This window comes from Nymphalis io, chromosome 27 (assembly GCF_905147045.1).
Source record: "Nymphalis io chromosome 27, ilAglIoxx1.1, whole genome shotgun sequence".
NCBI lineage: Eukaryota > Metazoa > Arthropoda > Insecta > Lepidoptera > Nymphalidae > Nymphalis > Nymphalis io.
In genome coordinates this window covers 1,855,971-1,867,953 of record NC_065914.1, presented here as the reverse complement: position 1 = coordinate 1,867,953, position 11,983 = coordinate 1,855,971, and the positions used below count along the sequence as shown (strand labels likewise).

General features: G+C 36.5%; 1 protein-coding gene and 1 long non-coding RNA gene across 6 annotated transcripts in view; one reads left to right on the top strand and one right to left on the bottom strand.

Annotated features, from left to right (window-relative positions):
* Positions 1 to 11,983, bottom strand: part of LOC126778956 (uncharacterized) — a 76,924-nt gene that overhangs the window by 16,818 nt on the left and 48,123 nt on the right. The gene's annotated exons all lie outside the window — the stretch shown is intronic.
* LOC126778773 (histone-lysine N-methyltransferase eggless) overlaps positions 244 to 11,983 on the top strand; it is a 31,342-nt gene continuing 19,602 nt past the window's right edge. For 2 of the 5 annotated variants that reach the window (XR_007670231.1, XM_050502411.1), the window contains exons 1-13: positions 274 to 2,442; positions 2,644 to 2,792; positions 3,317 to 3,376; positions 3,807 to 3,918; positions 4,525 to 4,650; positions 5,471 to 5,619; positions 6,013 to 6,069; positions 6,300 to 6,372; positions 6,455 to 6,666; positions 7,414 to 7,568; positions 10,216 to 10,331; positions 11,261 to 11,400; positions 11,746 to 11,775. Coding sequence is in view for 4 of the 5 variants with exons in the window: in XM_050502411.1 (XP_050358368.1) it covers positions 420 to 2,442; positions 2,644 to 2,792; positions 3,317 to 3,376; positions 3,807 to 3,918; positions 4,525 to 4,650; positions 5,471 to 5,619; positions 6,013 to 6,069; positions 6,300 to 6,372; positions 6,455 to 6,666; positions 7,414 to 7,568; positions 10,216 to 10,331; positions 11,261 to 11,400; positions 11,746 to 11,775 (3,402 nt within the window). In the remaining variant the exon portion in view is untranslated. Of the gene's footprint in view, positions 2,443 to 2,643; positions 2,793 to 3,316; positions 3,377 to 3,806; positions 3,919 to 4,524; positions 4,651 to 5,470; positions 5,620 to 6,012; positions 6,070 to 6,299; positions 6,373 to 6,454; positions 6,667 to 7,413; positions 7,569 to 10,215; positions 10,332 to 11,260; positions 11,401 to 11,745; positions 11,776 to 11,983 lie in introns of all 5 variants that reach the window. The other 3 variants (XM_050502412.1, XM_050502414.1, XM_050502413.1) reach the window with 3 other exon arrangements.

Sequence of the window (11,983 nt, the reverse complement as noted above, 5' to 3'; positions counted from 1 at the left end):
TTAAAAGTTATTGTACTTTAATGGTAGTTTGTATACTTTGATGTGACGCAATTGTGAAAATTTCGTATTATTCCACTTGGTTTTTAATTTGCTTTTTTATGAATAGCTTTAACAATAATAAGTCTATTATTTTAGAGATAATTGTTTTCTGTAATTAAATTTGTCTATCTGTTATTGTCAAACTGTCAAATAATAAACGTCAAGCAAAAATCGCATCTGAGACCCGAGTGTGCTCATATTTTTCTAAACAATACTTTGAATAATATTCAAAACTGATGGTATTCTTAATTTTACTGTTTTCATTAAGTACACATTTTTATAAGATATAAATACACCTCAGTAATTATATATGTTTCATAAATTACTCAGGTTTCGTTTATATTTAAATTTAAAGATTGAAGCTTGTAACCAGTAAAGCGATGGATTCAACAGAAAACACAGAAGTCAGTGATAAGGATGATGGGGAGATGGCTTCTATTCAATTAATAGAAAAAGAAACAATAAATTCGAGTGACGTAGATGAATTAAACACGACTGTTTTAAACGAAGAATTAATTACAAAAGGTACTGTGAAGGATGATGAAAACACACGTTCATCAATCGAAAAAAATGTTGAAGAAATATTGCTTGGTGATGGTAATACTCAGAATCTAGACAGTGATAATGTTGATGAAGAAATGGAGCTGAGATGGGATGATGATGAACTTGACGAAGTTGATGAAATAAGGAATGAGGCGACTTTGCTTGAGGAAGATTTGTTAGATTCCCCCAAACCTTGTACTTTATCACTGCAAGATGAAGTTATTAAAACTATAGAAGCTGAAGAGAACCTTCTAAACTTAGATAACGATAATGAATCCAAAGAATCACCCCCAGATTCTATAAAAGAGAGATTGTTCGCACCTAACAATGATCACAATTTAAATAAACCCGATATTATGTTAGAAATTCCAAGTCATGAAGTAATTGAATTTAGTGATGATGAAGAGGATTTGATTAACAATCTTGAAATGTCTCCTGACTTAGAAAGCGATGAAGAAATGTGTAATTCAACTGAAGTTCCAATTGAGTCAACCCAAGCTGATGTACATGCTGATGATGAACAAGGAGAAGGTGATGTACTAGAAGTAGAAAAAGATTTAACCAATATAGAACCAATTGAAACAATGAATAAAGCACTCGAAAATGAAGCTAAATTTGCAGCAGATATTCTCACAAAAGAGCTTAATGTAATGCATTCAGTACCAATTATTACCACAGACACAAATACAGAAATGAATGAAGAATTTCTTTTAAAAGAAGACTCAATGCAAGATGATTGCCTTTTAAAAGATGGCACAATTGAAGATGATTGTCTTTTAGAAGAATATACAACAATCCAAGAAGGAATAATAGAAAATGTAAATAGTTTAAATGGTGAATCAGATATAATTAAACTAAAAGACCCGACAGAGGAATCACTTAAGAAACAAGATAATTTAGATGCAACAAATACAATTGCTAATGAATCAGAACCACGAGAGGATACACAAAGCGTTGATGAAGAAATGACTGATTTGTATGAGGACATATTACTAGCGACTAGTGATAATTCTACAGATGCTAAAGAATCTGTTCCTGATTTAGAAGATACAACAATTTTAAAATCAGAATCATCCATTGATGTGGCAATTAATATAAAAGAAACAGACACACCAAAAACTGAATTCCACACAAGTGTAACTGAAGATAAAATGACAGATACAATTGAAAATGATTCTTCTTCGGAAGCAAATATTGTGACTGAATCTCTAGACGCTGATATTACGATAATATCTAGTAATGAAGATAATGAAACAGACACAGATTTCATTGATACCATCCCAACAATTCAACAATCAGAAAAGGAAGAAGAAAGCATATTAGATAAGCTAATCACTAATACAGCGAAAAAAAATACTGACGTTCAAGCGTCTACTTCAACTGCTTATATAGACACACACAAAGAAGAGATCCCTTCAAACACAGATATAAAAGAAATTACTAATGATGAAGTACCCAAGGACTTACAATCAGGATTGTCAAGACAAGACGAACACACACTTGAATATCCACTGTCTACATCTACTCTAGATTTAAAGGGAGATGAAGCCAAATCACTTGTGTCATCGGTTTATGAAAAAACCTTTGCAAATGTGTCTATTGATTTGCATCTACCAGCACACCCAATGGATATTGATCAACCGCAACCATCGACATCATTTGCTTGTCTTAAAACATCAAAAAGCCCAGATGAACAATCATCAATGTTTGGCTCATCAATGGTTAAAGATAAAGATGTACCGGAAATGACAGACAGTCTCGGTCTCCTGGCTGAGTGTAAAATGATGGAGGAAGATGAGGAACAGGAATATGACGATGACGGTGATGGGGAAGATGAAGATGATTTTGACCAAGATGATGGTAAGTTAACCTTTTTTTTAAACATAATCTTGATTTGAGCTTTTACCTATGTTGCTCATAATGCTACAGTTTGCCACCCATAGATATTACTGTTGAAAGAAATAATAAAAAATCCTTACATCACCATATCACCACCAGCCTTGTGAATTAGGTTAGTTGTGCCCGTGGTTAAACTGGCTCACATATATCATTTAATTTCAGAGAGCAGCAACCAAATGACCGCAGAACATTCCGAAGACTCAAACGCTCAGCATTCAGAGTCCGAAGTGCAAAAAGAAATGCAAATTGACTTTCAAATTGATAATGTGGTTTCTGAGGATGCAGAAACTGAAAATAAGGAATATACTGATGTAAGATAATTTTACATATATATATTTAATATCCAGAAGTGAAACTGATATTATAAAAACCATAATTTGGTCTTCATAAAAATAGTACACCAATTTGAGCACATTCAACAAATCACAAGTCGCACCAATAATATTAATCAATGATCTTAACTTTCTGTCCACCAACAAAATGGCGGTTTAAATTTAGCGCGCCTCTTTTTTATAACGTAGTTGTAGTCATAAAGGAAACAGGATAAAAATATAACGGAAAATGCTATAAAACTCTTCAAAAGTCTTTGCCCTCCTTATGTCTTAAACTTTTATTTGATCCAACCTGTATTTAATTTTTACTATCAATAAGTGTAATACTTTATATATTGAACAAAAGATTTCGATTTCATTTGAATTAAAAATAGAGAAATAAAATTCAATATTGTAATAATGAAACCCCCCCCCCCTTTTTTTAAACCTAAAATCTATCCCTACAATTCATCCATATGAAGATGGTTATTCAATATTAAATCATTATTTGTTTTCATTTCCAGACTAAACCGGAGCAGCAAGAAACAACTGGAAAAGATGTTGAAATCAAATTACAGAATGACGTAAGTGTTTGAATTTTTTGTCACTAGCTTCTGCCTACGTGGGAGGGGAATCTTATTTAAATTCTTTTTTTTATTATAGTAGCAGGACACTTGCGTATTGATAGTCAAATTAAAAATTATACCAGTTCAGAAATGAACATACTCTGACCTGAGAACCGGCGAGACAAACTCAGCGGGTTCCTATTTTGTTAAATTTTGTAATTGTTTACATTTTTCAGACAAGAAGCTTTATAAATAACTATCAGTTTGATCTATAATAAAATGTATAATATACTCCGTAGAAACTACTTTAAGAGCCGGTCATAGCATAACAATCAATTTATGTTAAAGACAATAGCAAAGTACAAGGAAAAGTCCACATTGACAACAAAATGTTGCCAGGTGCCAAAAAAAAAAAAAAATTTTTTTTGTAATATTATTGAAATTGCAGGACAACAAATCAAACATCGAAACGGTGAAGCTGTCAGACACGTCAGATACAGAAATAGACTCGGAAACAATAGAGACAAATATACTAAAAACATTATTATTGACAAAAAATGGTGAGTTTGTTTATTTTTGTAAATGAGAAATGAGAATGATTCAGACGATTGCAAGTGACTTTTGGAATATTATTTGGCCACGAAAAATAAATAACTTTGACATTGAATTGAAATATTATCATAGATTGACATCTTGAGTAATCTATGGCATTTATTATCCGTAACAGCCTGTGAATGTCCTACTGCTGGGCTAAAGGCCTCCTCTCCTCTTTTTGAGGAGAAGGTTTGGAGCTTATTCCACCACGCTGCTCCAATGCGGGTTGGTAGAATTCACATGTGGCAGAATTTCAGTGAAATTAGACACATGCAGGTTTCCTCACGATGTTTTCCTTCACCGTAAAGCACGAGATGACTTATAATCACAAATTAAGCACATGAAAATTCAGTGGTGCTTGCCCGGGTTTGAACCCACGATCATCGGTTAAGATTCACGCGTTCTTACCACAGGGCCATCTCGGCTTTTATTATGGCTTTGTGAAAATTGGTTCTATGGATGTAAAATCAGTGTATACAAGTGGTTAAGTGCAATAGTGTTGTGCAATGTAAATCTATGGTTTGTTTAGCTTAACTCCATCGATACAGTAAAAAGGTTATATATTATTTTAGATACATTAATGTCGGATAAGGTTGTTGAAGAGAAACAATCACCGAGCAAGTCTAAAAATTTGGAAATAGTTAAACAAGATACGATATTGAGTTTTGTTGACCTCGAAGAGAGCTCCTCGGAAGACGGTAAGCTCTTCTGATAGAAACGGCTTGATACTTGTTGAGTAATGTTTATTACAAATATAAGAAAGATTAGTTGTTTACCTATAACAATGTACAAATTGTCTTAGCGATTGAAAGATATCACATATGATTGAGTGGGTTACAAAGTGATTATTATACACTTGGTGGCAGGGCTTTGTGCAACGTCTGGGTAGGTACCACCCAAGCATCATATATTCTACCAAAACAGTAGTTGGTATTGTTGTGTCCCGGTTTGTAGGGGACGAAACATCTTAGTTCCCTAGGTTGGTGGTGCAGTAGATGATAGTAAGGATGGTTAATTTTACATGACTATGGGCGGTGGTGACCACTTATTTTATAATATATATATGGGCCATCTGTCATAGTGTTCGGTCAAATGTTGAAATTTAATTATACATACATTTTTATATATAAAATAATGTTGTCAGAGAGAAAATGCAATTGCCATTGAGCTAGCCGATTGTAGAGATAGCATAGCATAGCAAAAGCGAACCAGTGTTGAGGTATCAATCTTTTGGGGTTATGCTTAAAAAACAGACAACTTAAGAATTATGGTATATATGCTTTTTTATTTGTTAGTATATTTATGTCTTCTAAATTTTTTTGTATATTCACATTTTTTTAATCTTAAATCATGTCATCTTTTTATGTTTTATCTGTATTATTTTTGCTTGCACAATGTTTTTTTGTTTGTGTTTTTTTTATATATTTTATTTGTGTGTGTGTGTGTTTTGTCTTGTTGGTTGATTGTGTAGGAATTTTGATTCATTAATTACATATTTTGATGTTTAATTGTTTCAAGATATGAAAGAGGTGAAGGATGAATCTTCAAAAGTTATCCATGAAGACGAAAACGCAACAAAAGTTGATGAATCCGACAACACAAGTGCTGCTACAAAAGTGAAAAGTGAAGCTCTCGACAGCACACTGAAAACGTCACCAACTAAATCTGTAAGTATTTTAATATAGAATATGATTACTAAGTTGACGAGCCGGTTGGCGTGATTGGTAGATACTTGCCTTTCATCATGGTTGTGGGTTCGATTCCCATCCAGGACAGACATTTGTGTGCATGAACATGTCTGTTTGTCCTAAGTCTGAGTGTAATTATCTATGTAAGTAAGTATTTATAAAAGAAAAGTAGTATATGTAGTATATCAGTTGTCTGGTTTCCATCGTACAAGCTCTGCTTAGTTTGAAACCAGATGGCCGTGTGTCAATAATGTCCCAGGATATTATTCACACACGGCCATCTGGTAAGTATTTGCTTAAGAATCGTGAGAACGTTAATCAAATACGCATTCCATCCTCGCGCACTGGATCACCAAAATATTTTGATGACAGGTAACACAAGATACGAAAACAGCGGATGGATCAACCGACGTCATTGAAGAAAGCAAGGTATTTGAAGAATATATATTTTAATGTATTATTTAAATGCTATATTGTTGTTGGGTATAAAAAAGTACCATAAGTCCTTCCTTGGAGATCGAGCTTGCGTCACACCAAGTTTCAACAAAATCGGCTCAGTGGTTTAGCCGTTAAAGTGTGACCTACAGACATAGTTACTTTCGCATTTATAATATCAATTGTAACATATTTTTATTAAAATCCCATTTCATTTTTTTCAGCCGAAAGTTTCGATAGGCTTGGAAGTCTTCAACCTCGATTCTGATGATGAAGAAGAAAATGTACCCGAAGAAGGTAATAAAAGATAATTGTTCCACTTCTAGATAAATACCAATATATGGGACTTAATAGTTAATCTAATTTTTATGTTAAACAGCATCTCAGGATATCCCACATGTACAGACTCAGGATGTGAAAGACGAAATGACGAGCGAGCCACTCAAATGCATCAACAGGTGTTGCCCGGGCGACAGTGGCGTTGAATTCTATATAGCCGACAGCGAGGCGATAAACTTCTATGATGCGGACAGGAAGAGGCGCGGCTACGTGTGCCAGAACTGCGCTGATGCCGTGGAGAAACGGAACCAGGTGAGGACAGCGGGAATGTCCGGATTTCCCTGTATAATTAAGAAGTATTTCAATGATAGAGAATGCTGTTTTTTTATATAAAATAGGTAGGAGCAAATGGGCCACCTGATGGTGACACCACTGCCCATAAACATTGGCGCCGTAAGAAATGTTAACCGTGTCTTACATCGCCATGATTTGTTTATAATTCATCTCGTGCTTGACGGCGAAGGAAAACATCGTGAGGAAACCTGCATGTGTCTAATTTCTTTGAAATTCTGCCACATGTTTTTTCTACCAACCCGCATTGGAGCTGCGTCGCTCCAAACCTTCTTCTCAAAAGGAAGAGGAGGTCTTAGCCCAGCAGTGGGACATTAACAGGCTGTTACTGTACTGTTCTGTACATCGCCATTGCGCCATCATGCTTGGAAACTAAGATGTCACTTGTACCTGTAGTTACACTGACTCAGTCACCTGTCAAACCGGAACACAACAATATTAGGTATTATTGTGTTCCGGTATATGATGACTTTTTAGTTATTTTGTAAACCGCATGAAACTTCACATAAGTCCCGATTTCTTATGTTGCAAATACGCTATCAACCTCGGAATCCAAATAAATATGACCTTAAACGACACTGGCTCACTCACTTTTCAAACCTTAACAACAGTGATGAACTCACAAAGTGTTGATGTAATATTAAAATAAGAGTTGAGTGGGTGGAACCCACCAAATGAATAATACTTTTATTTTTTTATTCCTCACAGGAACTAATAGACGGTATCAAGAATTTCACACCGCTCCTGGAACTTGGTATCAACAAAAGCGGTGAGGAGCTGGTCGAGATATCAGACTCCGAGTCCGAGGATGAACCGGAACTAGACCAGGATCAGATGCAAATAATCGGGGTAGAAGGCGCGAAGTAAGTTACCTTGTGATGATGAAGGTATGTTTGCCAATTTCGGTCATGACCATTATCGACGAACAACAGCCAATTAGACATGACTTTTTTTCCCTAACTTTCATAATCCCATAGGATTGGGGGATTTTTCAATACCTACTTCTTATATATTTTCTCTTATATACTTTTATATACTTTTATATTCTTATATACTTCGAGAAGGAAGCCGATCGAAGAATTCGCTTGGGATGGGCAGCATTTGGCAACCTTCGTCAAGTCCTCAAGTCGTCTATACCGCAATGTTTGAAGACGAAAGTCTTCAACCAATGCGTCTTACCTGCCATGACATACGGTGCCGAAACGTGGACACTAACTGCGGGACTAGTCCACAAATTCAAAGTCGCTCAGCGTGCTATGGAGCGAGCTATGCTCGGAGTATCTTTGAAGGATAAGATCAGAAATGAGATTATCCGGAAAAGAACCGGAGTCACCGACATAGCTTGCAAAATTAGCAGGCTGAAGTGGCAGTGGGCTGGTCACGTATGTCGTAGGACCGATGGCCGTTGGAGCAGACGAGTCCTAGAGTGGAGACCGCGAATCGGCAAGCGCAGCGTAGGGCGCCCTCCAGCCAGGTGGACCGACGACCTTAAGAAGGTGGCGGGCACCAACTGGATGCGGAAGGCGGAGGATAGGGAGCTTTGGCGCACCTTGGGAGAGGCCTATGTTCAGCAGTGGACAACGATTGGCTGTTGATTGATTGATTGATTGATTGATTGATACTTTACGACGTTGTTCTAGAATCTCTGCACGTTTTTTTGATTCATTTTTATATAGCTCTTTCAATTTGTAATATGTTGATGGAGCTAATTCCGGATACACGGTAGCATGCGCAAGCGATCCCGTGGCGCTCCTCCTTAAGAACGAAAGGGTACCGCTGGTTTTTTAGTGCGTGTTACGATGTTCAGGACGCACTCGGCGCCTTGGACACCGGCGAGCCCCACATACCCCCCTTACTGTTCCCATGGGGGAAACGCGAATTTGTTTTTCCAGTTAAAAAAAATGGAATTAATTTCGCATCGAGTTTCGCGGATAAATGAATTAAATTACGGTTTGATAAATAAAAATGATGGATTCCATCGCACTATACAAGTTATTCACAGTATTGGCCACTGAAATTTATTTATTTATTTGTCAACACCAACAACACCAACAACAGCAGTAGTACAACAAATATCACAATACGACAAAAATCAACATAATTATTTTTTATAATTGCCTACTTTTTTACATTTGTTCCAAAATTACTCGAAAAACATTCAACATTGTAAAAAAGTAATAATAATAAAATAGTGACATTAGAAAATTAATAAAAATATTGAGATAATTGGATATTAGAAATGAAATTAAAATGAATTAATTTTGTTTTCATATATTACGGTATCCGATAGTGCCTTATATTAAGTATTATATAAAAAAAATGTCAGAAGGCCTCGCTTTTCCTGTATCACAATTTTAAAGTAGCCTCTAACCACGAGACGAGACAAACAATGCCGTCTCTTATAATCTCTCTAAAAGTCGTTGAACGTTTCGGGAAACAATAAAATATTTATTTTAACGTAATCATTTATCAGTACAGTAACAGCCTGTTAATGTCCCACTGCTGGGCTAAGGCCTCCTATCCCTTTTGAGGAGTAGGTTTGCAGCTTATTCCACCACGCTACTCCAATGCGGATTGGTGGCATAATTTCAATGAAATTAGACCCATGCAGGTTTCCTCACGATGTTTTCCTTCACCGTCAAGCACGAGATGAATTTGAATGAATGAATTTTGTGTTTATAACAAATTCAGTGGTGCTTGCCGTGTTTGAACCCACAGTCATTGGATAAGATTCACGCGTTCTAACCACTGGGCCATCACGGCTATTAATCATTTATATTGTGACTATATTCAGCGTTAACACTATTAATATTTCAAAAAACAACTTTTTGGAGTGCAAAAACCATTTCCAAAACAACTAATATTCTAGGTAGGTACTAAAAATTAGCTTAATCTTTAATTAAACAATACTAGTGAACGCCTGTCCGATCCGATCGTCGCAAGCCGAGCGTAAAAACTAGCGCCTGCTAGGGTTCACAACCTAGGCCAGTTATCTCACCAGGGCCCTTAAAATTATCGTACGACAGGATAATGATTATAAAATATAATAATATTATACAAAATCACAACAATATATTTGAAATAATTTGTAATGACAGTTGAAATCAGCAGCACACTAAAAAAAAAGGTCGTCGCAAATTTTTTTTCGTTTTGATTCTGCGCAATATTGTAACTGCCAACACTCCGCATCAAACCGAGATATGATGCGACTGCCATTATTCCTAAGGATTAAATGAGCCAATAAGTTAGTTAGAGTTATTGGTTCGTGTAATTATCTAATTTTACATCATAATGGAAATTATCGTACGATCCACGTACGATAGCAGTGTACTATCGTACTTGTACGATAATTATCATACGGTTGTGAGACCTGGCGCCTGCCGGTGTCTCCGCTCGCCCGCTTGCGGTCCTCTCTCCACCTCGAACCGAAATCACGCCACTCTGACGTCATAGTTAAAGAAACTTCCCCCTGGAGCCTGTCCTTCTGCTAACTATATATTTAATTTCTAGAAAAGCGGAGGAGAATCTAGCGTCGTTGATAAATGAAACGTGGGAGAAATACAAAATGGACGCGCGTTTGGCGGACACGCAGGACGCGTTGGAAAAAGAAATAGAAAAATTGCAAAGTAAGTTTCGACAATTATTTATTAATTTTTTTTTTATATAGTATAGAGAGGCGGATGAGCATATGGGCCATCTGATGGTAAGTGCTCACTAACGCCCATAGACTTTGGCATTGTAAGAAATGTTAACCATCGCTTACATCGCCAATGCGATCGTGAGGCGAATAACATCTGCGCCGAATAATTCATAATACTTCATGGCGACCACGACCGCTCTGACAAGAGTGTCACGACGTAGAAGAAGATTCCAAGTATTTCATTGTGATGTTCTGACTGTTAGACTATCGAACGTATATTTGCTAGGCGTTAGCATACGGACCCCCTACAACTAAACAGTAATTAAGAAAATGCTAACGGGTTCAGTAACACACAAGTAACTTTTAAAACGAGATCACATAAATAATAAATACGAAACAAATATAAATTACAATTACCAAAAGCCAGGACAAAAAGTTATGACTCAAGAACCATATTGTTTAATGGGGCACTACTTTACAATAGCTTACGCATTTATCGTAATGGTCTATGAATGTCCCACTGCTGGGCTAAGGCCTCCTCTCCCTTTTTTGAGGAGAATGTTTGGAGCTTATCCCACCACGCTGCTCCGGGTTGGTGGAATACACATGTGGCAGAATTTCAGTGAAATTAGACACATGCAGGTTGCGTCACGATGTTGTCTTCAGGCAATCTCGGCTGACTTGTAGAACTATTTAATGAAAAATATTTTGTAAAATTTAAGACCGAACTAAGAAAACACTGTCAAAGCTTGATTTTAGAAAATGCATATGTAATAATTTTTGTTTTTTTTTTTTTTTATATAAATAAACCGATAATTAAAATATAGGTATGAGAAAATTGTGTAACTAGTTTCTCGTAAGTGAACTTTTGTTCTCGATGAGATATAAATTTCTTGAACTTTTCATTATTTTCAGAGGAAAGCGAGGAAATCAACGAAATTTTAAACGAATGCCAGGTGGCGACGGACCAGCTGAGGAACGAGCTGTACGCGACCTTCGAGCCGGACATACGGGAACTATCGCCGTTTGTTATATACGACATGCCGAACTGCTCGGTGAGTGTCTTGAATAATAATTACTTCAAAAGTGCTTTTTTTTAATGTTATAGGTAGGTAGGCAAAAGGGCCACCTGATGTTAAGTGGTCACATCCGCCCGTAGACATTGGCAATGTAAGAAATATTAACCATTTCTCACATCGCCAATGCGCCACCAACCTTGGGAACGAAGATGTTATGTCCCTTGTGCCTGTAATTACACTAGCTCTTTCATATTGAAATATTGCTTTTTGGCGGTAGAATGAATGATTTTACCTACCCAGACGAAATCCCTACCACCTGTTGTGTAGCTATAACTTTTACAAAGTATGTTAAAATAATGTATGTATGTTTTATTGTTTCAGTATTCGTGCATCGAACCTCCAACGACCGAGGTGCGTGTCCTAATATATTTTTCTTTATAGAATAGGAAGGCGGACGAGCATATGGGCCACCTGATGGTAAGTGATCACCAACGCCTATAGACATTGGCATTGTAAGAAATGTTAACCATCGCTTACATCAGCAATGCGCCACCAACCTTGGGAATTATTCCACCACGCTGCTCCAATGTAGATTGATAGAATACACATGTGGCAGAAT